The sequence below is a fragment of the Macaca nemestrina genome, chromosome 20 (genome assembly GCF_043159975.1).
Source record: "Macaca nemestrina isolate mMacNem1 chromosome 20, mMacNem.hap1, whole genome shotgun sequence".
Taxonomy (NCBI): domain Eukaryota; kingdom Metazoa; phylum Chordata; class Mammalia; order Primates; family Cercopithecidae; genus Macaca; species Macaca nemestrina.
The window spans coordinates 52176449-52204246 of NC_092144.1; the positions used below are offsets into that span (position 1 = coordinate 52176449).

Below are 27798 nucleotides of genomic sequence, written 5' to 3' on the forward strand. Positions count from 1 at the left end.
CCACCTCCAGATTATATGGCTTCAGAAACAGAGCTGTTCTTATTCTTAATGATTTCATTGGAGAAAATTGAATTGGAAGAACTGAAAGAATTCAGGGTACAGTCCAGTCTACCAGTGGATTAAAAATACTCAAAGATAATGAACAGTGGTTCAGTCTGGTAACAGGTGTACTACGGTTTTTCTTTCCAACATAATTTTTCTCTATATAGGAGTCTCTATTTTTACCAAAGGTAATTGCAGTCGGATGAATTTATTTGCAAAATAGGTTGAGTCTCACCGAACTTGCCTAGATTTTTTACCTAAGTGCAGCAAGAGTATCAATGGACCATAGAGGATCTTTTTAAACTTTGCTTTGCTAGAAGTTTTATAGGACTCTCAGATTAAACTTTCAAAAATCTCTTGAGACTAGGAAGCCAAACCAAGGCCAACTTCAGAATTTGCCTGCATTCCTTATGGGTTTATTCTATGTATATTCTCAAATAGAGCATCCCAGTCAACACCTTGGTAATATAAGCAATGTTTTCAAATGTGTCCTGTTAGAAAGAGAGTAGATTCTTACTGAACTTGTGCAAATAACTTTATTACCATAAGCATACGAATACTCATGAATAGTTTCCCAATTCTGGGGCACTCAGATAGGGAGCCAAAGCAAATATTTCAATTTTTGTTTACAAAACTGTACTTTAGCAAATTGCTGTAAAGTATAAATAGCTTAAAAGAGAAAGTTCATAAATCTGGAGAATAAAACATTCAAAGAATCAGCACATTTTCAAATAAAAACTTATGAAAACATTATCCTTTTAATTATTTAGTCCAATGAAATTGAGATTTTTTTTTTCTTCTTTGTCTTGAATTTCATGAAGGTATCAGCCTGTTCATTAAAATTTCAACAGCTCTCAGAGAGTCCAGTGGTATGATCTTGAAATTATCAGAAACTTGCATTCAAGAGTCATTGTCAGAGTCTTTTCCATATATTTCCTTGAAGAAAAAGCAATTTTGGACTGTAGATGATTGTAAATACTTCGAGGAAGAGTCAAACCAACTGTCTGGGAATGACAAATGTTTAAAATCACTGTGGTTAAAAATCTAATTTGATTTTCATTAGGTTTATTATGGTAAAGACACAGCTCACATAGAAATCTAGTTACTTCTGTGGCACATGACACTATTACTGATAACATATTCGATTTCCAGAAATTTCATATAGTTTTTAGAATACTCATTTTTTAAAATGTATTTATTTATTTTTTTTGAGACAGAGTCTTGCTTGCTGCCCAGGCTGGAGAGCAGTGGCACGATCTCGGCTCACTGGAAGCTCCACCTACTGGGTTCATGCCATTCTCCTGCCTCAGCCTCCCGAGTAGCTGGGAGTACAGGCGCCTGCCACCACGCCCAACTAAGTTTGTTTTTGTATTTTTAGTAGAGATGGGGTTTCACCGTGTTAGCCAGGATGGTCTCGATCTCCTGACCTCATGATCTGCCCGCCTCAGCCTCCCAAAGTGCTGGGATTACAGGTGTGCGTCACCGCGCCCAGCCTAGAATACTCATATTATTAATATTCCCATAAATATTATTTAGAGAAGGTTTAGCATCACTTATCACTCATTTAAAAATGCTTTATATATATATAAACATATCAAATAAGGTGGCTTTTCCATTCATCTTCTGTTTCCCAACTGGATTACTGAGTTCTTGGTGTAGCCCATTAATAATTAGGGCCAAAAAAGTATAGTCTTATGTATGTTGAAAAAGGTCCTTAGGTAATACCAGTACTTCTAGCTGAAAATCATTGATTTAGTTTTAAGTTCTACCTATTACAACAAGAGTTCTCCATCCTCGTTACATGTTTGTAGTGTCAGGGAAGACTTAAAAATTACCAGTGCCTGGGTCCCTCACCAGACCTTTAAACTGGAACTCATGGGTGGGGCTTGAGCATCCACTTTTAAAAATGTTTTCCAGTGATTCCAATGTGTAGCTATATTTCCCATCAGATTTCTCTGATTTCTTGTGGCCTTCACTTTTTTTCTATTTTGGTATTATGATTATTTTCAGGTTTCATTTCCTGTCTTAGGCTTTATGTCACCTGGGGTGGGGAACTTGCCTTCTTCATTTCTGTATCTTTTTTGAACACATGAATTGGTCACCAGGAAAAGGTCTCAACCTCACATAGGTTGTGTCCTGACTCTCAGGTTCACAGACTATTCATAAAGTTTTTGTTCTCCACCAGGTCGGAGATTGTTTGTGATGAAGGGTGTGGTTAAGTCTGTAGTGCAGATGGTGGAGGGGAGTTCACCCTGTTTTTAGGCATTGCATTGGGACTAAGAATTTTATGTATATATGGGTGAAGCGACAGGGATGTGTAGGAGGACAGTTCTAATTAGGATGGAGGAATTATACTAGGAAATAGAGGTAAAGGAAGTGAGAAGGATTAGTAAATAGAGAACTGTGAACTTACCAAAAAGGCTAGAGTAAACCCTTGGGGATTCTTGATTAAGTGAATTAACTAGATTTTAGAAAGGTAATGAGGCAGTTATATGCAAGGAAGGTTTCAAAGTCTGGAGACAAGAAGTCAAGCAACACTTTGAGAAGTGGTTGAGCTTTATGGGAATGGATAGAACTACACTATTGAGAGATGTTAAAAATAATGAAGAGGGTTTCACAATGTGAAATTGTGTTTCTCATGTGAATCTGAGAAACAAATGAGCAGAGGCTGGAGATAATTATGTCTAAACGACATTGGGGTAGAGGGAGCATAAAGGCCAGGGAGAAAGGGAACTGCAGGAATTAGTGCTGAGAAGCAGGAGTTTAGTGGAAGAAGGAGGAGATCCAGCCCCAGATACAGGCCAATAAGTCTTTTCCTGCTCCCAAGCATGGCAGTCAGCCTTGCAGGAAACAGGACAGGAGAAAAGGCCATCATACCTGCCAGTCTTCCCGAAATACAGAAATGACATCACGGCTGATATATGGGATTAAGGCCAGGAATATGTCCTCTTCCTGAAGGATCTGTCATGGAAATAAATGAAAAGGAATGGAGATGATGTTATTTTACAGGGAAGAGCCTCAGGAACAAACATGTAACATGAGGTACTCTATAATTGTTTCTTCAAGGAATGCATTATTTCTGTTGGAAAATTGATGGGAGATGGTTATATTCTTGCAGTTTTTTTCCCTCTCACCATGTTTCTAGGTTGGTGATCAGTCCTCTGTCAATTCTCTACTGCACTCAGATATTTCAGAAGGCTTTCAGATGGGAGAAAGGCTGATTGCTATTTTCTATGTCATTAGAACTTTCCACCTTTCCACCTTTTCATGGTTGCATCTTTTTCGCAGTGTCTCTGTGTGGCAGCCATGAATGAGACCCTGCCAGGTCTCCGTGGCAGGGACCTGATTGACAGAAGGCCCAGGTCAGTGTATTTCAAGTTCACCACCTCCCTTGCACAGAAAGCTTCCTTCCCACAGGTTCCCAGCAAGGGCGTGAAAGCAAGCCTATTTCTCTGAGGCTCTCTTTAACGTTCATGGGTGACTGATTGGAAGACTCCCTATCAGCCTTGCAAAAACTCTCTTAGAACTGAATTGATACCTAAAAATTCTTTTTCTTTCTTTTTCATAGGAGTCAGCTTTGCATAGTCGTCTGTGGGTTCTCCCATACTACCTTCATGCCTGCCCCACATTCCCTCAGAGGTGTCTTCCCTGATAAATTATCTTAAATGTCTAATCCCATCCTGGATGCATCCCAGTTGGTAAAAACTAACACACCAGGCTTGATTCTTTGTACTTAGCTTTTTCCCTTTCTCTCCCACAAGTAGTCAGTCACCATGTCCTAGTGTTTTACGTGGTACCTCTTTTTCTATATGTATATATGGAAATAGGTACTGTTGAGGGGCACGTCCTATGTGCCAGGACCTGTGCTAAATACTTTACCTGTACCTCATTTAATTCACACAGTAACCCTGTCAGGTAGACATTATTTCCATTTTGCCAATGAAAGGACAGAGGCTTAGAGTAGTGTAAAAACTTTCCTGGTGTCATATGGCTAGTAATAGGTGTATCTGACATTTGATTCTAGGACTATTTGACCTCAAAGCTAATGACGATGGTATTAATATAGCAGGTGACATTGGTTACTCTGTGTGTGGCATCTTGTTTCATTGACTACATTAAACCTTTAAAAGAATGGTATGAAGCAAGCTCTCTCATTGCAATTTTCAGGTGAGGAACCAGAGGTTCAGAGAAGTTAAGAGTCTTGTGCAAGAAATTTATAACTGTAAACTGTTACTTTAAAAAAGGAAGAAAGATCTCAGATCAGCAACCTACTTTAATACTTCGTGATATGAAAGAAGAACAAACTAAACCCAAGCACAGTGAATGAAGGTAACAATAAGGATTAGAGTAGATAAAATCAAATGGAGAATAGAAAAAGAATAGAGTAATTAATGAAATGAAAGTTGATTCTTCAAAATGAAATCAACAAAATTGATGACCATTAAGTAGACTGACTAAGAAAAAAAGAGAGAAGATTAAAATTACTAAAATCAGATATGAAAATGGAATCTGAGCATGGTGGGTCATATTTTAATCCTAGCACTTTGGGAGGTCACAGTGGGAGGATTGCTTGAGGCCAGGTGTTTGGACCAGCATAGGTAACCCAGGGAGACCCTCTCTCTACAAAAAAAAGTTAAAAGCCCATTAGCTGGGCATGGTGGCATGCATGTGTAACCCAAGTATCTTGGGGGACTGAAGAAGGAGAATTGCTTAAGCCCAGGAGGTTGAGGCTGCAGTGATCCCTAATCACACCACTGTATTTCAGCCTGGGCTGGCCTACAGAGTGAGAGCCTGTCTCTCTCTCTCCAAAGAAAAAAATAAAAAAATAAAAAACAAGTGAAAAGAAAAAACAAAATGAAGTGATTACTAGCAATTTTAATAAAATAATGGTTATGAAAGTACTGTAAATAATTGCATGTCAAAAAATTTGATAACCTAGATGAAATAGACAAATTCCTAGAAAAACACAAAAACATGATGCGAACTATAATCGGTAATAAGAATTAATCAATAAAAGCATTTGATGAAATTCCATATTTTTTCATAATGAAAACATTCTAACTAAGAATGCAAGGAAATGACCTCAACATAAAGTCAATATGTGAAAAACCCAATGCTAACATCATACTCAACAGACAAAGACTGAAAGCTTTCCCTGTATGAGCAGGAACAAGACAAGAATGCTGCTTTTGACACTTCTATTCAATGTAGTATTGAAAGGTCTAGTCAGAAAAATTAGGCAAGAATTTAAAAAAAGATACTCAAATTGAAAGAAAGGAGTAAAATTATTTCTTTTCACAGATAACTTGAATTCATATGTAGAAAATCCTAAAGATGGAACAAACCTATTAGAATTAATAAATGAATTCGGTAACGTTGCACAATACAAAATCAACAAACATCAATTGTATTTCAATACATTACCCATGAACAATCTAAAGGAAAATTTTAAAAAATTTAATTTGTATTAATATCAAAAAGAATAAAAGAGTTAGGAATAAGTTTATCCAAAGAGGTGAAATGATTATACCTGAAATCCATAAAATATTGCTTAAAGATGACATCAATAAATTGAAAGACACTTTGTTTCATGAATTAGAAGGCTCAATATTGTAAGGAGGACAATGCTACGCAAAGTGAGCTGCAGATTCAATACAATTCCTATCAGAAACTCAGTGACATTTTTGCAGAAAAAGAAAAATTGGTCCTAAAATTTATATTGAATCTCATGACTCTAAATAGACAAACAACTTTGAAGAGGAAGAATGAAGCTGGAGAACTCACACTTCCTGATTTCAGCATTTACTACAAAGTCCCAGTAATCAATACAGTGTGGTACTGGCATAAAGGAGGACATAGAAATTAATGAAACAGAACAGAGAGCCCAGATAGAAATATTTGCATATATGGCCAAATGATTTTCATCGAGTGTGCCAAGATCATTCAATGTTGAAAGGACAGTGTTCTCAGCAAAAGATATTGGGAAAGGTGGATATCTAAGGTCAAGAATGAGTGGAATCTTTACCTAACATCATATACAAAAATTAACCCACAATAAATCAAAGATCTAAATGTAAGAGCAGAACTACACAACTCTTAGAAGAAAACATAGGAGAAAAGCTTCGTGATATTGGATTTCACAATGATTTTTTGGTTGTAACATCGCAAGCACAGGCAACAAATAAAATTTATAAATTCGACTTCATAAAAATCAAAACCTTTCATATATCAAAGAACATTATCAAGAGAGTAAAAAGGCAACCCATGAAATGAGAAAAACATTTGCAAATTAAAAGTGTGATAAGAAATTAATTTCCAGAATACATGAAAAACTACAAGTCAACAACAGCAAACATCCAAAAACCCAATTAAAAAATGAACAAAGGATTAAAATAGAGTTTTCTCCAAGGAAGATATACAAATATCCAATAAGCCCATGTAAAGTTCCTCAATGTCATGAATACTTAGAGATATGCAAATCAAAACCACAATGTGACACCACCTCACACACTTTAGGATGGCTTTGATAAACAACAATGACAGCAACACAAAACATCAAATGTTTTCAAATAGATGGAAAAATTGGAGCTCTAGTGCATTGCTGACGGGAATGGGAACTGTTATAGCCACTGTAAAAGGTGGTATGGCTGTTTCTCAAAAAATTAAACAATAAATTACCATTTGATCCAGCAATTCCACTTCTGGACATACTCCCTATAGAATTGAAAGAAATTTGAAGAAAGATTTGCACATTGATGTTCAGAGAAGCATTACTCACAATAGCCAAAAAAGGAAACAATGGAAAAGTCCATTGAAAGATAAGTGGGTAGGCAAATGAGGTATATCTATACATCAAAATGTTATTCAACCTTAACAAGGAATAAAATTCCAATACATCAGGCAAAATGGATGAACCTTGAAGACATTATGCTAACTGAAATAAGCCAGACACAAAAGGATAATTATTATATAATTCTATATATGAAAGATAGAATAGCCAGTTACATAGAGACAGAAAGTAGAATGATGGGTGCTAGGGGTTAGGGGGAGAAGGAGTGAGAGTTACTGTTTATCGGGTAAAGAAGTTTAATACGGTAAAAGGAAAAAGATCTGGAAATAGATAGTGTGATTATTATACAACACTAAATTACACAATTAGAAATAGTTAATGATATATTAGACATATATAAAGTGTCTGGCTGTCTTACCTTCTCTATAAATACACACTTTTTGGCATTGCCCCTTTCCTGCCATGCAGAGCCTGAGAGGTGATTCTCACTATTTCTCCAAGTGCGCATCACTCACTGTCCTCTGTGCTGTGTCCCACGTGCTGTGCCCACAGCCTCATACAGCCGGTGACTTCAGAACCAGGACACAGCTCAAGGGTCTGCCCTGAGGCTCCCTCTCTTCTTATTTCCCTGCAGCCTAGGCTTCATTTCAACCGGCAGCTCAATTTAGCCGAATTCAGGACAGGCCACCAGGACTCTTTCTTCACACATGCTGGTCCCACACCAGGTGGAGTCAGGCAGGGCCAGTCACCGGAGAACCCTGGAGCAGAGCAGGGAGCGGTTGGAGCTGCCCCTCTCTCATCCAAGGGGCTTCCTCCTCTCATTTAGGGGAAAAATGTGAGCTTGTTTCATAGCCTCAGATGTTCGTTGTAGCTCATGGAGTAGGTAAAAGAAAACAAAGACGTAGCGGAAAGGGATGTGTTGCTGACAGCAAGAAGCAACTTGATCTTGAGGACTCTCCTTGTCCCTCTGTGAAGCCTCTTCCACCACATAGGGCTCAGGGCTGACAAAGCCCCCTCCCTACCGTTCTCAGGGTGGACACAAGGTCAGCCATGAAAAACAGAAGAACAAGCAGAAGAGAGTCTGTAGAGACAAATTGGGAGGGTTCAGGAGGAGAAATTAGGATTTGCTTCTGCCCACGGGGCACAGACTGGGAATAAAAATGTTTTCCTGACTCTTCTCTGAAGGCCAGATAGACTCCACCTAAAACCCTATTGCCAATGATGCAGGGATCCACTTACCAGAGACTTTGATCGTCTTGAATGTGGAACGTTCCCTGCCAGTGACGGAGTTACGAACACAGCAACCATAGCGCCCGCTATGCTCTGTAGTAATTTGGGGGATAGAGAGTATTTGTCCTGATTGCAGAAACTTCCCATTAATTGTCCAAGTATACTCTGCCGGTGGGTTAGAGTCCGCGTAGCAGTACAAGTAGAGGTTTCCTCCTGAATGGTAGTAGGTGAATGAAGGGGAAATCCTGGGGACGTCTGGACCATCTGGAGTAAAGACAATAAAGTCACAGGTGATGTCATCCGAGGGAAGGGGATACTCCTGGTCTCTTAAAGGGACACAGTGTCCCTCTGAACCAAGACACACCCTCAGGTCCCAGCCAAACCCCTTCTGTGTTCACTGAGCTGAGGCCTGAGGTATTCACCTGTTTCTGCCATCAGAGACTGTAGATCGCAAGTCTCCCATGACAAGAGCATCCCCTCCCCTTATATCCTTGGTTAAGGCTGTGCCTGCCCAGGTTTTCCCAGGGCAGGGAGTCATGGCCAGCTCGGGTGTCCAGAAATGAAAGTGTCTGTACTTTGACCTGAGAGAGACTGAGATGCCTGGCCTATGTTTCTTTGAATTTAAGCTGGTGACTTGGCTCACAGAGGAACCAAAGATACTCACAGAGGACATCCAGGGTGATGGGGTCACTGCGCATGCTACCAACTCGGTCCCGTATTTCACATTCATAGGGTCCTGTGTCATTTCTTGAGACATTGGGTAGAATGAGGAACCTGTTTTTACCGGGTTGCTTTAGCGTGGGACTGACCGGGAGGCTCTGACCATTTACCCACCACACGTAGGTGTAGTTCTGAGTCTTAGGTTCACAGGTTAAGGCTACAACATTCTTATTCTCCATGGGGTTGAAGTTGTTGCTGGTGATGTAAGGCTTGGGCAGCTCCGCTGTGTGGATAACAGAGAGAAGTTTGTCCCATGTGGCAGCTTTGATTCTTCCACAGGCATCCTTCAATCAGAGTTGGCATCTCCCACCTCTCAGCCCACCCGAGTTCTTGAAAACCAATAGCTGGTGCATGTGTCACAAGACAGATGCATGATGACCTAAGGGCTCAAAGACTGTGAGGCCGCCTGCTCTGTCTTATGGAAGCACAGACTTTCTCAAGTGTGAATTGAACAGCAGTGCTGAGTCATGGACAGACACGTCAGTGGGAGTGAGAGCACCTGGTACCCCTCCCAGTCCCTCTCTAATCAGCTGTCTGGCTGGCTCACCTTGGGTTCCTTACCTGGAATGTGCAACTGCTAGGCCCCTTCCAAATTCCATCCTACTTTGCCCCGCTAGATGTGATTTCTCTGCGGCTTCCATTTCTAAGGACATTTTAGAGATGAGTAATAATGGGACTTCCCATTGTCCTGAAACCCTGAAGATACTGAGCAGCATGGCCTGGGACTGGATGTTTCAGCAGAAATAAAACAGGGGAGACCAGAGTCAAGCCAGGAGGTCAGTTCAGTCATCAGGCAGTGGAGGCACAAGGTGGGGCAGTTTTCTGCAGGTGTTTCATGATGACTTACTTGTTCCAGTGACCTCCAAAGATAGAGCAGAGTGCAAGGAATGATCTAGAAAGAGTGAAGGGGACAGGCAAGAGCTGGTGGCTTTGGAGCAGAACCATGTTCCCTGTTCTGAGTTCTTTAAGTTTCCTCTCCTTCTGCAAAGGGCAGGTGAGGACTATGTGGATCTTTCCAGAAATACATGTGGACATTTGCAAATGCAGAACTGAGTGGTGGAAAGGGTGGGAATGAACTGCTGGAAATCTGGTCCTCATTGGACCATGTGTATTTGATGGATATGAGACAAATGTGGGGGGAAATTTTGCAAATATTTTCTTTCACTGGACACTCTACTCTCTGATTCCATGGGTTTGACTACTCTAGGGACCTCATGTTAGTGGATTCCAGAGTGAATCTGAGAAGAGACTGCTGGTTTCCAGGAGCTGGGATTGGGGAGAATCAGAAGTTGTTCATGTGTGTGCAGTTTCAGTTATGCAAGATGGGGAGGTTCTAGAGATCTGCTGTACAGCTCGATGCCTATAGTTCACACAGATTGAGTGTTTCTTATGCATAAGACTTAGGAAAAAAAGTGTTTTGGGTTTCTGATTTTTTTTTTTTTGATTCTTAAATATTTGTCATATACTTACTGGTTTAGCATCCCAAATCTGAACGATTCAAAATCTAAAATGCTCCAGGTAGCATTCCTTTTCAGCATCAGATTAATACACCAAAGTGGTAGGTGACTATTCAAATACACTCTTCCACCCCCCTTTTTTTTTCTCTCACCACGTTTCTAGCTTGGTGATTAGTTTTTGGTCAGTTCCATACTGGCCATGCTGCACTAGTATATTTTTGAAGGCTTTGGGATGTGAGAAATAATGATTGCTATTTTCTACGTCATCAAAAAGTTTCCACCTTTTCATGGTTGCATCTTTTTCTCAGTGTCTCTGTTGTGGCAGTCATCAATAAGAGCCTGTCAGGTCAGATTTAGGACAGATTTTTGTAATTCTGCAAAAAATGTTACTGGGATTCTGGTAGGGGTTGCGTTGAATCTGCAGCTCACTTTGGGTAGTATTGTCTTCCTAACAATATTGATTCTTCCAATCCGTGAAAATGAAATGCTTTTCCACATATTGATGTCATCTTTAATTTCTTTCAGTAATGTTTTGTAGTTTTCAGGATATAACCCTACAACCTTTTGGTTAAACTTATTCCAAAATATTTTATTCCTTTTGCTGTTAATGTGAGTTGAAATTGTTTTCTTAATTTCCTTTCAGATTGTTCATTATTAGTGTATAATCTAAAGAATGATCTAGAAAGAGTGAAGGGGACAGGCGAAAGCTGGTGGTTTGGATCAGAAACATATTCACTGTCCTGTGTTTTTGATTTTCCCTCTCTCTTTGCAGAGGGCAGGTGGCTCTTTCCTGATAGCCAGATAGACTTCACTGGAAAACATATTGCCAATGCTCCAGGGATCCACCTACCAGGGACTATGATCCTCTTGATTATGAGATTTCTTCCACCAGTGACTGAGTTATGGATGAAACAGACATAGACCCCTGTATATGTTTTAGTGACTTGGGAGATAAAGAACACTTGTGCTGATTGCTGGAACTTCCCATCAATCAGTCAACAATGCTCTGCCAGTAGGTGAGAGTCTGTGAGGCAGGAGAGCTTGGGGACTCCCCTGTATGGTAATAGGTGTATGAAGAAGAAATGGTGGGGGAATCCAGACCATCTGGAACAAAGAGAATAAAGTCACAGGTGATGATGTCAGAGGGAAGGGAAAATCCTGGTCTGTGGAAGGACCAGAGTGACCCTATGAGCTAAGTCACAACACTGAAGTTCTAGCCAAATCCCTGCTGTGTTCACTGATCTGGACCCTGAGACATTTACCTGTTTCTCCCATCATAATCTGTGGAGCCTGAGTCTCCCATGACAGGAGTAGCCTTTTCTCTCCAATTTTTGTTCAAGCCTAAGCCTACTCTGTTTTGCCTGGGGCAGAAAATCATGGCCAGCTTTGATGTCCAGAGGTAAAGGTCTCTGTACTTGCACCTGAGAAGGACTGAGAGGCCTGGTCTCTGGCCATGTGTATTTGGGATGGCAGCCTGCCTCACAGAGAATTAGAAGATACTCACGGAGGAGATTCAGGGTGACTGGGTCACTGCGCCTGGAACTCACTGGGTTCTTCATTTCACATTCATAGGGTCCTGCAGTATCCTTTGTGACACCAAATATAACGAGGGTCCTGTTGGTTTTGGACAGCTGCAACTTGCGACTGATAGGGAGGCTCTGACCATTTATCCACCACCGGTAGCTTACGTCCTGAGTGTCAGGATCACAGGATAAGATCACAGTCTCCACGGCCTCCCTGGGGTGTAAATTACTGCTGGAGATGGATGGCTTGGGAGTCTCCACTGTAGAGATAACAGAGAGAAGATTGCCTTGTGTGGCACATTTGATTCCTCCTAAGACATTTTTCAATCAGTGTTGGCATTTCCCACCTCTCAGCCCACACAAGTCCTTAAAAGCCCATGGTAGGTGTATGTGTTACAAGAGAGATGCATGGCAATCTGAGGGCTCAGAGATTGTGAGGCTGCCTGCTTTATGTGGGAGAAGCACAGACTTTTTCAAGTGTGAATTGAGCAGCAGTATTAGGTCATGGAAAGACACAGGACCAGCAGTCACAGCTCCTGGTGCCTCTCTGAGTCCCTCCCTCTCCAACTTCCTGTCTGGCCCACCCTGTGGTCCTCACCTGGAGCATGCAGTACTGGAATCTTCTTAGTTTCAGTCTTACTTTGTCCCCTAAGGTATGCTTTCTCTGCGGCTTCCTTTTCCAAGGACATCCTAGAGATGGATGATGGAACTTCCCATTGTGCTTAAACCCTTTGGGTACTGGGAAGCCTGGCTTGGGACTCAGCACTTCAGCAGAAATAGCACAGGGGAGACCAGAGTCAAGCCTGGAGGTCTGTTCAGTGATCAGGCAGTGGAGCCAAAAGGTGTTGCAGTTTTCCCAGCTGTCTCATAGTGACTGACTTGAGCCAGTGACCTCTAAAGATAGAGCAGAGTCCAAGGAATGAAGAATGAAGGCAACAGGCAAGAGCTGATAGCTTTGGACCAAGACCATATTCCCTGCTCCGTGTCCATGATGTTCCCTTCCCCCTGTAGAGGGCAGGTGAGGACCATGTGGATGTTTCTAGAAATACATGTGGATATTTGCAAGTGCAGAACTAACTGGTGGAAAGGGCAAACATGAACTGATGATGGAAGTCTGGCCCTCATGGACCCTATGTATTTGGTGGCTATTAGACCAATATTTGGGAAGAAGTGTTGCAGATACTTTCTCTCATTAGACATTCTACTCTCTGATTCTATGAGTTTGTCTACTCTATGTACCTTATCTCAGTGGATTCCAGAGTGAATCAGAGAGTAGAATAGTAGTTTCCAGTAGCTGGAATCGTGGGAATAGGGCATTGTTCCATGTGTGTGCGGTTTCTGTTATGCAGGATGAGGAGATTCTAGAGACCTTCTGTAGAGCTTCATGCCTATAGTTCATACAGATAAAGTGTTCCTTATGCAAAAAGCTTAAAGCGAAGTGTTTTGGATTTCTAACTTTTTTTATTTTGGAATATTTGCAGTAGATGTACTGGTTTAGCATCCCAAATCTGAAAAATTTAAAATCCAAAATGCTCCTGTGAGCACTTCTTTTTAGCACCACATCAGTGGTCAGAAGTGTTGGATTTTAGAGCATTTCAGATATTGGATTCTGGATTTGGGATATTCAGTTTGTAATACAGCAATTTTCCCATAAAAAGTTGTCAGGAGTTTAGACCTCATGTTATGTTCTGATTCTAGTAACAAAACAAAAAAATATTTGGGGGAAACATTAAAATGTTGTCATAAGTGGAAATTTTTTACTGATAGTCCAAACATCTAAGATCAATTTCTGGTAGCAGTATTTCTCTTGATACCCAATTAAGGTTTAGGTGTGGGGTGAATTCCAGCAGGATCACATTAGGCTCAAAGAAAGATGCCAAAGGTGATTTGAAATTAGCAAGTCCTTTAGTAGAGAGAGTCCCGTTAAAAGGACGGAACTGGCCAGTGTGTCTATTACATAAAGGGAGGAATGATGCAGAATTTAAAGAAGTGATGTGTGTTATGTTAGTAAATATAGAAAGAACTCCTTGTTTCTAATTTCTGTTTAGAGTTAGGAAAAATGGGGAGGAGCCCAAAGCAGGTATGTGAAATGCTTTCTTCATTTTCTCTTAACCTCAGGAAATACAACTAGAGTTTCAGTTTGTGTGAATTAGGAAGAGTCTAAGTGAGATGCCAATGGCTCATGTGTCCCCCACACGAAGAACCCCACCTTATGAAAATGGCATCATCATGAGGAAACAATTGTGTGTGGCACAGGAAGTGAAACCATCAGATAACACCCACCTGGCCACTTCCAACAACTCCCGGCATCCACCAGCATTCCCATTACATGTATATTACATCCTTGGCTGTTGTCCCACAACTACAACATTTAGAAATTCCAATATCAATACAAAGTATTAAATATGAAGTTGAATGTGTTGTTCCACATTTCTCCCCCTACTCTTTTTGAACTTTCCTGTTTCAGTTTTGGAAGTTTCTATTCACACATCCTCAAGCCAGGGATTCTTTTTTTTTTTTTTTTAAATTTATTTATTATTATTATACTTTAAGTTGTAGGGTACATGTGCATAACGTGCAGGTTTGTTACATATGTATACTTGTGCCATGTTGGTGTGCTGCACCCATCAACTCGTCATTTACATCAGGTATAACTCCCAATGCAATCCCTCCCCCCTCCCCCCTCCCCATGATAGGCCCCGGTGTGTGATGTTCCCCTTCCTGAGTCCAAGTGATCTCATTGTTCAGTTCCCACCTATGAGTGAGAACATGCGGTGTTTGGTTTTCTGTTCTTGTGATAGTTTGCTAAGAATGATGGTTTCCAGCTGCATCCATGTCCCTACAAAGGAAAGGAATTCATCCTTTTTTATGGCTGCATAGTATTCCATGGTGTATATGTGCCACATTTTCTTAATCCAATCTGTCACTGATGGACATTTGGGTTGATTCCAAGTCTTTGCTATTGTGAATAGTGCTGCAATAAACATACGTGTGCATGTGTCTTTATAGCAGCATAATTTATAATCCTTTGGGTATATACCCAGTAATGGGATGGCTGGGTCATATGGTACATCTAGTTCTAGATCCTTGAGAAATCGCCATACTGTTTTCCATAATGGTTGAACTAGTTTACAATCCCACCAACAGTGTAAAAGTGTTCCTATTTCTCCACATCCTCTCCAGCACCTGTTGTTTACTGACTTTTTAATGATCGCCATTCTAACTGGTGTGAGATGGTATCTCATTGTGGTTTTGATTTGCATTTCTCTGATGGCCAGTGATGATGAGCATTTTTTCATGTGTCTGTTGGCTGTATGAATGTCTTCTTTTGAGAAATGTCTGTTCATATCCTTTGCCCACTTTTTGATGGGGTTGTTTGTTTTTTTCTTGTAAATTTGTTTGAGTTCTTTGTGGGTTCTGGATATTAGCCCTTTGTCAGATGAGTAGATTGCAAAAATGTTCTCCCATTCTGTAGGTTGCCTGTTGACTCTGATGGTAGTTTCTTTTGCTGTGCAGAAGCTCTTTAGTTTAATGAGATCCCATTTGTCAATTTTGGCTTTTGCTGCCATTGCTTTTGGTGTTTTAGACATGAAGTCTTTGCCCATGCCTATGTCCTGAATGGTACTACCTAGGTTTTCCTCTAGGATTTTTATGGTATTAGGTCTAACATTTAAGTCTCTAATCCATCTTGAATTAATTTTCGTATAAGGAGTAAGGACAGGATCCAGTTTCAGCTTTCTACTTATGGCTAGCCAATTTTCCCAGCACCATTTATTAAATAGGGAATCCTTTCCCCATTTCTTGTTTCTCTCAGGTTTGTCAAAGATCAGATGGCTGTAGATGTGTGGTATTATTTCTGGGGACTCTGTTCTGTTCCATTGGTCTATATCTCTGTTTTGGTACCAGTACCATGCTGTTTTGGTTACTGTAGCCTTGTAGTATAGTTTGAAGTCAGGTAGTGTGATGCCTCCAGCTTTGTTCTTTTGACTTAGGATTGTCTTGGAGATGCGGGCTCTTTTTTGGTTCCATATGAACTTTAAAGCAGTTTTTTCCAATTCTGTGAAGAAACTCATTGGTAGCTTGATGGGGATGGCATTGAATCTATAAATTACCTTGGGCAGAATGGCCATTTTCACGATATTGATTCTTCCTATCCATGAGCATGGTATGTTCTTCCATTTGTTTGTGTCCTCTTTTATTTCACTGAGCAGTGGTTTGTAGTTCTCCTTGAAGAGGTCCTTTACATCCCTTGTAAGTTGGATTCCTAGGTATTTTATTCTCTTTGAAGCAATTGTGAATGGAAGTTCATTCCTGATTTGGCTCTCTGTTTGTCTGTTACTGGTGTATAAGAATGCTTGTGATTTTTGCACATTCATTTTGTATCCTGAGACTTTGCTGAAGTTGCTTATCAGCTTAAGGAGATTTTGGGCTGAGACAATGGGGTTTTCTAAATATACAATCATGTCATCTGCAAACAGGGACAATTTGACTTCTTCTTTTCCTAACTGAATACCCTTGATTTCTTTCTCTTGCCTAATTGCCCTAGCCAGAACTTCCAACACTATGTTGAATAGGAGTGGTGAGAGAGGGCATCCCTGTCTTGTGCTAGTTTTGAAAGGGAATTTTTCCAGTTTTTGCCCATTCAGTATGATATTGGCTGTGGGTTTGTCATAAATAGCTCTTATTGTTTTGAGGTATGTTCCATCAATACCGAATTTATTGAGCGTTTTTAGCATGAAGGGCTGTTGAATTTTGTCAAAAGCCTTTTCTGCATCTATTGAGATAATCATGTGTTTCTTGTCTTTGGTTCTGTTTATATGCTGGATTATGTTTATTGATTTGCGAATGTTGAACCAGCCTTGCATCCCAGGGATGAAGCCCACTTGATCATGGTGGATAAGCTTTTTGATGTGTTGCTGAATCCGTTATGCCAGTATTTTATTGAGGATTTTTGCATCGATGTTCATCAGGGATATTGGTCTAAAATTCTCTTTTTTTGTTGTGTCTCTGCCAGGCTTTGGGATCAGGATGATGTTGGCCTCATAAAATGGGTTAGGGAGGGTTCCCTCTTTTTCTATTGATTAGAATAGTTTCAGAAGGAATGGTACCAACTCCTCCTTGTACTTCTGGTAGAATTCAGCTGTGAATCCATCTGGTCCTGGACTTTTTTTGGTTGGTAGGCTATTAATTATTGCCTCAATTTCAGAGCCTGCTATTGGTCTATTCAGGGATTCAACTTCTTCCTGGTTTAGTCTTGGAAGAGTGTAAGTGTCCAGGAAATTATCCATTTCTTCTAGATTTTCCAGTTTATTTGCGTAGAGGTGTTTATAGTATTCTCTGATGGTAGTTTGTATTTCTGTGGGGTCGGTGGTGATATCCCCTTTATCATTTTTAATTGCGCCGATTTGATTCTTCTCTGTTTTCTTCTTTTTTAGTCTTGCTAGCGGTCTATCAATTTTGTTGATCTTTTCAAAAAACCAACTCCTGGATTCATTGATTTTTTGGAGGGTTTTTTGTGTCTCTATCTCCTTCAGTTCTGCTCTGATCTTAGTTATTTCTTGCCTTCTGCTAGCTTTCGAATGTGTTTGCTCTTGCTTCTCTAGTTCTTTTAATTGTGATGTTAGAGTGTCAATTTTAGATCTTTCCTGCTTTCTCTTGTGGGCATTTGGTGCTATAAATTTCCCTCTACACACTGCTTTAAATGTGTCCCAGAGATTCTGGTATGTTGTATCTTTGTTCTCATTGGTTTCAAAGAACATCTTTATTTCTGCCTTCATTTCGTTATGTACCCAGTAGTCATTCAGGAGCCGGTTTTTCAGTTTCCATGTAGTTGAGCGGTTTTGATTGAGTTTCTTAGTCCTGAGTTCTAGTTTGATTGCACTGTGGTCTGAGAGACAGTTTGTTATAATTTCTGTTCTTGTACATTTGCAGAGGAGTGCTTTACTTCCAATTACATGGTCGATTTTGGAGTAAGTACGATGTGGTGCTGAGAAGAATGTATATTCTGTTGATTTGGGGTGGAGAGTTCTATAGATGTCTATTAGGTCTGCTTGCTGCAGAGATGAGTTCAATTCCTGGATATCCTTGTTAACTTTCTGTCTCGTTGATCTGTCTAATGTTGACAGTGGAGTGTTGAAGTCTCCCATTATTATTGTATGGGAGTCTAAGTCTCTTTGTAAGTCTCTAAGGACTTGCTTTATGAATCTGGGTGCTCCCGTATTGGGTGCATATATATTTAGGATAGTTAGCTCTTCCTGTTGAATTGATCCCTTTACCATTATGTAATGGCCTTCTTTGTCTCTTTTGATCTTTGATGGTTTAAAGTCTGTTTTATCAGAGACTAGTATTGCAACCCCTGCTTTTTTTTGTTCTCCATTTGCTTGGTAAATCTTCCTCCATCCCTTTATTTTGAGCCTATGTATGTCTCTGCATGTGAGATGGGTCTCCTGAATACAGCAGACTGATGGGTCTTGACTCTTTATCCAGTTTGCCAGTCTGTGTCTTTTAATTGGAGCATTTAGTCCATTTACATTTAAGGTTAAGATTGTCATGTGTGAACTTGATCCTGCCATTATGATATTAACTGGTTATTTTGCTCGTTAGTTGATGCAGTTTCTTCCTAGCCTCGATGGTCTTTACATTTTGGCATGTTTTTGCAATGGCTGGTACCGGTTGTTCCTTTCCATGTTTAGTGCTTCCTTCAGGGTCTCTTGTAAGGCAGGTCTAGTGGTGACAAAATCTCTAAGCATTTGCTTATCTGTAAAGGATTTTATTTCTCCTTCACTTATGAAACTTAGTTTGGCTGGATATGAAATTCTGGGTTTAAAATTCTTTTCTTTAAGAATGTTGAATATTGGCCCCCACTCTCTTCTGGCTTGGAGAGTTTCTGCCAAGAGATCTGCTGTTAGTCTGATGGGCTTCCCTTTGTGGGTAACCCGACCTTTCTCTCTGGCTGCCCTTAAGATTTTTTCCTTCATTTCAACTTTGGTGAATCTGGCAATTATGTGTCTTGGAGTTGCTCTTCTCGAGGAGTATCTTTGTGGCGTTCTCTGTATTTCCTGGATTTGAATGTTGGCCTGCCCTACTAGGTTGGGGAAGTTCTCCTGGATGATATCCTGAAGAGTGTTTTCCAACTTGATTCCATTTTCCCCCTCACTTTCAGGCACCCCAATTCAGACGTAGATTTGGTCTTTTTACATAATCCCATACTTCTTGCAGGCTTTGTTCGTTTCTTTTTCTTCTTTTTTCTTTTGGTTTCTCTTCTCGCTTCATTTCATTTATTTGATCCTGAATTGCAGATACTCTTCCTTCCAGTTGATCGAGTTGGTTTCTGAAGCTTGTGCATTTGTCACGTATTTCTCGTGTCATGGTTTTCATCTCTTTCATTTCGTTTATGACCTTCTCTGCATTAATTACTCTAGCCATTAATTCTTCCACCTTTTTTTCAAGATTTTTAGTTTCTTTGCGCTGGGTACGTAATTCCTCCTTTAGCTCTGAGAAATTTGATGGACTGAAGCCTTCTTCTGTCATCTCATCAAAGTCATTCTCCGTCCAGCTTTGATCCGTTGCTGGCGATGAGCTGCGCTCCTTTGCCGGGGGAGATGCGCTCTTATTTTTTGAATTTCCAGCTTTTCTGCCCTGCTTTTTCCCCATCTTTGTGGTTTTATCTGCCTCTGGTCTTTGATGATGGTGATGTACTGATGGGGTTTTGGTGTAGGTGTCCTTCCTGTTTGATAGTTTTCCTTCTAACAGTCAGGACCCTCAGCTGTAGGTCTGTTGGAGATTGCTTGAGGTCCACTCCAGACCCTGTTTGCCTGGGTATCAGCAGCAGAGGCTGCAGAAGATAGAATATTTCTGAACAGCGAGTGTCCCTGTCTGATTCTTGCTTTGGAAGCTTCCTCTCAGGGGTGTACTCCACCCTGTGAGGTGTGGGGTGTCAGACTGCCCCTAGTGGGGGATGTCTCCCAGTTAGGCTACTCAGGGGTCAGGGACCCACTTGAGCAGGGAGTCTGTCCCTTCTCAGATCTCAACCTCCGTGTTGGGAGATCCACTGCTCTCTTCAAAGCTGTCAGACAGAGTCATTTGCATCTGCAGAGGTTTTGGCTGCGTTTTGTTATTGTTTACTGTGCCCTGTCCCTAGAGGTGGAGTCTACAGAGACAGGCAGGTTTCCTTGAGCTGCTGTGAGCTCCACCCAGTTCGAGCTTCCCAGCAGCTTTGTTTACCTACTTAAGCCTCAGCAATGGTGGGCGCCCCTCCCACAGCCTCGCTGCTGCCTTGCCGGTAGATCACAGACTGCTGTGCTAGCAATGAGGGAGGCTCCGTGGGTGTGGGACCCTCCCGGCCAGGTGTGGGATATGATCTCCTGGTGTGCCTGTTTGCTTAAAGTGCAGTATTGGGGTGAGAGTTACCCGATTTTCCATGTGTTGTGTGTCTCAGTTCCCCTGGCTAGGAAAAGGGATTCCCTTCCCCCTTGCGCTTCCCAGGTGAGGCAATACCTCGCCCTGCTTCAGCTCTCGCTGGTCGGGCTGCAGCAGGTGACCAGCACCGATCGTCTGTCACTCCCCAGTGAGATGAACCCAGTACCTCAGTTGAAAATGCAGAAATCACCGGTCTTCTGTGTCGCTCGCTCTGGGAGTTGGAGACTGGAGCTGTTCCTATTCGGCCATCTTGCTCCGCCCCCCCAGGGATTCTTTCCTCAGCGGTGTGCAGTTTACCAGTAAGCATCAAAAACATTTTTCATTTCTCTAACAGCACTTTTTTTTTTTCCTGAGACAGAGTCTCGCTCTGTTGCCCAGGCTGGAGTGCAGTGGCACGATCTTGGCTCAAGCAAGCTCTGCTTCCCAGTTTCATGCCATTGTCCTGCCTCAGCCTCCCAAGTAGCTGGGACTACAGTTGCCCACCTCCACGCCCGGCTAATTTGTTGTGTTTTTAGTAGATACGGGGTTTCACCGTGTTAGCCAGGATGGTCTCGATCTCCTCACCTCATTATCCACCCACCTCAGCCTCCCAAACTGCTGGGATTACAGGTGTGAGCCACTGTGCCTGGCCATCTCTGAGAGATTTTAACAAGTTGTTGACTTTTCAGTTTGTTTAGGTTTTTACTTACTGCTAGAACCAAGTGACAAATTTCAAGGTCGTTATATGCCTGACAGGAAACCAGAAATCTCCAGGAAGTGACTGGAGAATGTGAGCTCCACGGTAGGTTGAGTATGGAGTCACGAGTGAAATGGGTGAAATCAGCCCATGGGCTTTGGAGACGGCAGACCTGTCCAGCCTCTGACACCCTGGTGAGTCAGTGCAAAGATTACAACAGTGACAGCAAACTAGCATGGCTGACTCCATCTGGCATCTAGTCTCAGGCTGGCTGTCCTCACTCATTCCTGGACATAGGCCAGGCTAAGCATGGGAGGAATTTAATTTGTGGCTTATCTTTGAAGCAAGAATGATAATAGTTCCTCCATAAAACTAATACCCTTACTTTGCCCAGGGATTGCCTTTGTAAAACTGGTGAAAAACCATGAGAGTAAGATTATAGGAGGGAACTGAGTTCTGCTAAAATGTAGGCACAGTTTCTATAATCCCTTACTGCTCAAATGTCATTTGGCCAGATTTTACAAAATTGGTAACTGATTGCTTCTATAGGTAACATCACTATTGTAGAACCTGAGATTGGTCTTTTGAGATGTTTCTCATTCCTTGCATTCTGGCAACCGGCTGACCTCATCCATACCCATGACTAATGGCTCAGTCAGTCACGTGGTCCCCACCTAGAGGCAGATTCAAGCACAAGCACATCATTTCCCTCTGCCCTCATGATTCCATCCCCAAACAATCAGCAGTACCCATTTTTCAGTTCTGTGCCCCTGAAACTATCCTTGAAAATCTCGAACCCCTGATCCACTAGAGAGGATGATTTGAGTAATAATAAACCTCTGTACTCCTGTTTGGCAGACTTGGAGTCATTAAAATCTTTCTTTACTGCAAATCATCATCAGGATAAATTGGTTTGGTTTGTGCAGGAGGCCAGAAGAACTTGTCTGGGAATTATAAGAGTGGATGGAGGAGCTGCTTATCCCTGTCCCATGGTCTTGTCCACAGAACAGCCTCACAAAGGGACAGAGCCCTGGGTGGGGATACAGTGGAAGCTTATTCTCTTAGTGACCTCGGGTCATTGGCTCGAGATGAAGCCTGGCAGGAGTGACAACTCCAGGTGATTTCTATGCCTTTCCCATTTCCTGGGAGGTGAGCCAGGCAACAGTGTTAGCAGGAAGGGAACAGAACAGTCAGCCTAGTTAGAGGGATTGTCTGGGGAAGGCCTACGGGTGGAGGAAGAAGCTGTGCAGGACAGGGCTTCCAGGTAGAATGAAATGGGGCAAGATGAGGGACACAGAGAAGCAGAGAGAGGCAGAGACAGTGTGGCAGTGAACAGCGGGGGCCACAGTGACTTCAGAAACCCCAGGGACCAGGTGCCTCCAGTTCCACCGTCCAAGATCAGGGAGCCCTCAAAAACCCTCCAGACGCCAAGGAGATTCAGAGTTACACGCGAGGTGGGGAGGCTTTAGGGGCAAGAGGTAGTGGGGGGGATGAAACATGGGTGTCAGCCTCTGAAGGAGAAGGGACAGGTGTGACTAGAACTTCCTAGGTTTCTGCATCCAAGATCCAGTCTCTAAAGAGGTTATGGATCATTCGTTTCTTCATTCAATTCCTTCATTTGTTATGTGAGAGCACCTGAGTGTGTGTCTCTCACTGGTCCTGTGCTGGTGCGGGGTGTGAGTGGGGAATGAAAACAAGGTCCTCTCTTTTATCCTGTCATACCAGTGACATGGACACTTTGAGAAACACAGGATTTCAGGTTCAGTGATAGGGGTTAAGATCTCAGGGGGAGGCCTGGACATTTTTTGCACTGACTCTGACAGTTGAGGCAGGTGATTTAGTTCTGGAGAACAGACTAATTAGCTGACCATTTGCTCTCACTCCTCTGATGTTTGGATGCCTAAGAAGAGAGGATTTGAGCCAATAAATGACTATGGGGTCCTTGGAACCCAATGATTCGTCACTTCTGGTGGAGGAGAGGATGGGCCTGTGGCTGCAGACAGACCTCATGTGACCCTGATCTGCCTTTTGTGTTTGTGTGACTCTGGTTCAGTGACTGTGCCTTCCTGTGCCTCAGTTTTCACTCAGTCAAATAAGCTAAATGGCAAATGGACTGTGGCTTTTCATACTATCTGTGAATAAACTGAAAATTATTCACAGTCACGCGACCTAATGCTTGGCACAGTGGAGGTGTTCACACAAACAGCATTTATTATTATTCACTTCCATGAGAGAGCACCTTTAGGTCAGATCCCTGTGGACAAACTGCTGCCAGGTACATTTTCTCTCTTCTGTTTCTGCCTCTGGGGACATTAGACTTCCTATGGAGTGTCCTAAGCCTCACAAGGCAGTTGGCTAATGGTCTACAAAGCTTGTTTTTCTGTCCTGTCCACTCTGAGTGTCAGGTGAAGAAAACTCTGTCCTTGGCCAGATGAGGCTCTGAGGGCTGAGCCCTGGCTGGTGAGCAGCTCCAGGAGACACAGTCCTCAAACAGCTGGTGAGTCCTTGGTCCCAGGAAGCCCTGCCACAACCCAGCCATGGCACAGGCTCCTCAGCTTTATCTGGAGTAAGGATTTAAGGACAGGGGTCTGGGGTTGAGGCTTCTAGGACTGTGCTTCTCTGAGAGTATCTCATGGGGCCTCTTAGGCAAAGCCCTACTCAGTTCTCCAGGGTCTTTCTCAGGGTCAAGTTTATGAAGAGGGCATGAGGTGCTTGGCTGAGGCTGATCTCCTCCTGATGAGCATCCCCCCCCCCCCATCAGACTGTCCTTCCTGTGTAGCAAGTGTCTGCAGGGTCTGGAGGCAGGAAAGGAATTCTGATCTGTTGTGATTTGTCTCCTCTGTGTGTGTCCTGTACTAAATGCCGAAACCCCAACATGGGACATAACCCAGAGAGGGACACAGGCACAGTCCAGGTCTGACCATCCTGTGTGTGCAAAGTAGAAGTGACCCCGCCCCCCAACACCCAGGGATCATGTGGAATCACTCACGGTATAAGGTGAAATGTCCAGTTACTCCTTTAGTGGTATCACCTCGCTTTATGATTTGTATGGTGTAGGATCCTGTGTCCTTCTGGGTGACATTCTGGATCAGCAGGGATGCATTGGAATATACTGTTTCTCGTCCACTGTATGCAGGCCCAAATACAATTATTTCAGTGTCTGTTACATATGATGTAATGTAATGGTGGAGGTCCATTATTTGCCCTTTGTACCAGATGTAGGCAGCAAGATTCTGGGGCAAATTGTGTACAAGTAGCAGAACATCCTTCCCCTCAGAAACTTTGGTTGGCTGGGCTTCAATCGTGACTTGGGCAGTGGTGGGCGTGTTCCAGAAGATTAAAAGTGATGCTACGAGGTGGAGAGAGCATCAGTCAATATTGAGACCTATGTATGGGAGTGAGAATATGGGGCCCTGGGTCCTGAGAATGTCTCTTCAATCATCAGCCTTGAAAACACACACCCACACACACACAATCACAGACACACACACATACATACCTTTTGTCTGTGTGTGTGTCCTACTGTCTTACTGGATAAAGGTCAGCAGCATGACCCCCATTCCTTCAACACTTATGACCTTGGCACTTTTCTGTTTGGCATCCTCTTGCCCAGGGGTCTGCATGGCTCCCTCCATACTGCTCTCTCGTCGTGCTTATATCAGGGCATCTTAGACTTCTTTCCTGACACCTCCTTCACAGACCCTGGGTCTTTCCTTTCTGACCTTTCCCTGCTCTGCTCCCTCCAGAGCACTTGTCAACACCTGACCTCACATTCTAGATCTCTTTACATGTCTGTCTTCCTCCCCATGACAGCATGAGCTCCGTGAGGACAGGGACTTTTGATCTTGGTTGCACCCCAGTGCCTCGGACAGGCTGCAGACTCCTGTAGATGTGAGAGTTCCCAGGGCTCTCCACGCCTGGGGTGTTTTTTTTTTTTCTTCTTTCCCCAATTGTTGAAGTTTTTTGCTGACTACAGTGTTTCATGCCCTGCTTATATTTTCATGTGAAATATCATCTGATAATAGTTATTATTATCATTTTTCAAAATGTGGTGGCCAGTGATGATTGACCAGTAAAACGAAACACTTGAGATTTTTCTACCTCTTACCAATTCCAGTTCAGTGTGGTTTTCCTGTTTTGACCCCTGTCCCTCTCAAGTATATTCTCCCCTATCCAGGCTCCAACAGAGAATTCTTTCCTGTTTTTTTTTTTTTTTTTTTTTTTTTTTTTTTTTTTTTTTTTTTTTTTTTTTGAGATGAAATCTCGTATTGTCGCCCAGGCTGGCATGTAGTGTTGCGATCTCGGCTCACTGCAACCTCTGCCTCCCGGGTTCATGCAAATCTCCTGCCTCAGCCTCCCGAGTAGCTAGGATTACAGGAGCACACCACCACACCTAGTTAATTTCTTGTATTTTTAGTAAAGACAGGGCTTCACTGTGTTGAGCAGACTGGTTTTGAACTCGACCTCATGATCTGCCCACCTCAGCCTCCCAAAGTGCTGACTTCTTTTATTTTTTAGAACCCCATCTTCTCCAGGAGACCCCATCCAAGCATTCTGCTTCCTTCTCCTGTCCTCTCCCAGGAAGTTCTCTCCTCACCTGTGAGCAGGAGATCCTTCCAGGTGATGTGTAGTGTGCAGGGAGGGACTGAGGGGGCCCCCATGGTCTGTGCTGCCTGTGTGTTCTCCGTCGAGATGAGCCTGGGATCCAGAATCTTTCTGAGCACTGCTGTCAGCTGTGCTGTCCTTCCTCCTTCTGTGCTGAGCCTCTTCCCGCGGCAGGAGCACTTCTCAGGCTCATGGGTGGGGTCTGTGCCCAGGACACGTCTCTGTCCCCTCCCCTCTCAGTCCTGCCTCCTTGTCCCTCCTTCTCTTTTTCCTTTTGTCTGTGTGTCAGGTCCCTGGGAATTGTGGAGGCCTCTGCCTTTTTCAGCAGTGATTCTGTCACCAAACCTCGACACACAATATGTGCAGAAACACAAACGCACACACAAAAGAGACACACACAGACACACACAGTCACACACATACCCTGTAGGTTGGGCAAGCACAGTCCTGGGCCTCAGCCTCCTGCTGTCCCAGTGGCTCTGGGTCGGGGTGCACATTCACACCCCTTGCCCTCTTTCATCCCCATCTGGCTCTCCCCTTCAGTGCAGGAGGCTGGAGCTGCACCAGGTCCCTGTCACAGGGACACCCCATTGTCCTGTGGGTGAGCTGTGTGTTGCCTGGTGACAGGAACCCTTCCTTTCTCTAATTGTGTCTAGCTTGGCTGCAGCTTCCAAGGATGGATATTCAGGACCTGGGTGTCTCAGAGGAAAGTGTCCTTTTTGGAGGTGTGCAGGGTGAATCTCTCATGCCTCTTGTGAGGAGAGGCCTGTGCTGGTTGCTCAGTGGGGGCTGTGAGTCCCATGGTCAAAGGGACAGTTCTCAGTCACTCTATTGCTCCCTGGGGTCTGGTGGCTGAGCTGGGGCTCAGGGTTTCTCCTTTCTTCCTGACCATTTTTGGTGTCCTCTCTTCTCTGCCCATCTGATTTTCCTGTGGACACCACACCTTCCCCGTGGTGGCGCAGGAGGAAGTGGGGAGTTACCCAGGAACCCTGTGGAACTTGGCTGTGGAACTTGGTTGAGATGCAGGAAGGGGAGCCTGGGACAGAGCAGGGGTTCAGAGCTGGAGAGATTCATCCCGACTTACTCCGTGGTCGTGATGGGCTCAGCCCTCCATGTGCTGACATACCCAGGGGTCTGTCCTGAGGGTTTTGACCTGGCCGAGCTGCTCTTTGTAGAGGAGGAACAGGCAGTCGCCTGAGAGCCTGTCTGGAGGGATGTTGCTCATACCTGAGAGGGCAGGTGAGTATGAGTTGTATTTTGGGAGCAAAGAGCAATAATACCCCCTTCTCCCAGCAGGGATACAGGAGAGGTCTGTCTTCCCAAGGGAAAGCCGGGGGTAGGTGGCCACATCCTGGATGGTGCCTTTGTGTGACCATCACAAGTGCTCTGAGCCCCCCCGGGGTCCAGCATGCAGACAGGTCACAAGGTGCCTGACTGATTCCCGGGGAGGCTGTTGGCCCTCAGGCAGCCCCTGTTCTGTGTCAGCGCTAGGCTTGGCCTGGGATGCCCCAGAGAACAGGACAGATGGAGCAGAGTCGGGCATTTAGGGAGCAGTGACAGAAAGAGTTGATGAGGATGAAGGGAGGTCACGAGGGGAAAGTACACTAGCGCTGCCCTGGGAGATGTCTTTTTAGCTGAGCCCAGGGATGGAGCAGGTGTGTGGAGCAAGAGCTGCCTGCAGAGGCAGTGGTGTTAGGTTGGCGGCCGCCAGGTCAGGGAGGAGCTGACGGGGTCCGTGTGGGGAACATGGAGGATGCTGAGGACTTGGGCTGAGGTGACCCTGGTGAGGGTGGATCCTGCTAGGCTATGGGTTCTGCTGAGGTAGGTCGGCATCCCCTGGGAAGGTTCCAGGCTGGAGGGACTTTGCCACCCTCTGGTGGACCGGAAGGGAAGTGTGGGTGACCACAGTCCCAGGTCAGGCTGCCTTTTTTATTTCACAAGGATCTGCACATTTCACAGGAGGTCACACATATATTATGTTACAGCTCCACCACCTTCCAGCTCCGTGAGTCCCAGTCTCTGTGGCTCTGTGTTCACTGTTCTCTCTCTTTCACAATTGGATGTTCTGAATGCAGATTTTTGTCACCTTCTGTGAGTTTGTGTGCAGTAGGCGGCACTGTGTATACCCTGGGGGCACTGATGTCTAGGGCTCAGCACTGCATATGGGCTTGGGAGTAGAAGACGGAGCAGCAGGGTGGGAGGATCAATGCCAGGGGAGTAGGGACAAGTCATTTTCATTTTCTCACTCCCAGGGACCAGAACCCAGGATTCTGACTCCAGGGCACAGTACCACACCCTGCTGGTGTCCCTGGACGTCGCGAGTGCCCATAGTGTCAT

General features: G+C 43.5%; 1 protein-coding gene across 1 annotated transcript; it reads right to left on the reverse strand.

Moving 5' to 3' along the window:
- Nucleotides 1-781: 781 nt before the first annotated feature.
- LOC105468326 (pregnancy-specific beta-1-glycoprotein 5-like) lies at nucleotides 782-27798 on the reverse strand. Its single transcript, XM_071086198.1, has 7 exons — nucleotides 27548-27798; nucleotides 26588-26688; nucleotides 23846-24205; nucleotides 8727-9005; nucleotides 8072-8326; nucleotides 2920-3003; nucleotides 782-1046 (listed from the first exon to the last, which is right to left on the reverse strand). The coding sequence occupies exons 1-6, from the start codon at nucleotides 27796-27798 to the stop codon at nucleotides 2951-2953; spliced, it is 1299 nt and encodes a 432-aa protein (XP_070942299.1). The 3' UTR covers nucleotides 782-1046; nucleotides 2920-2950.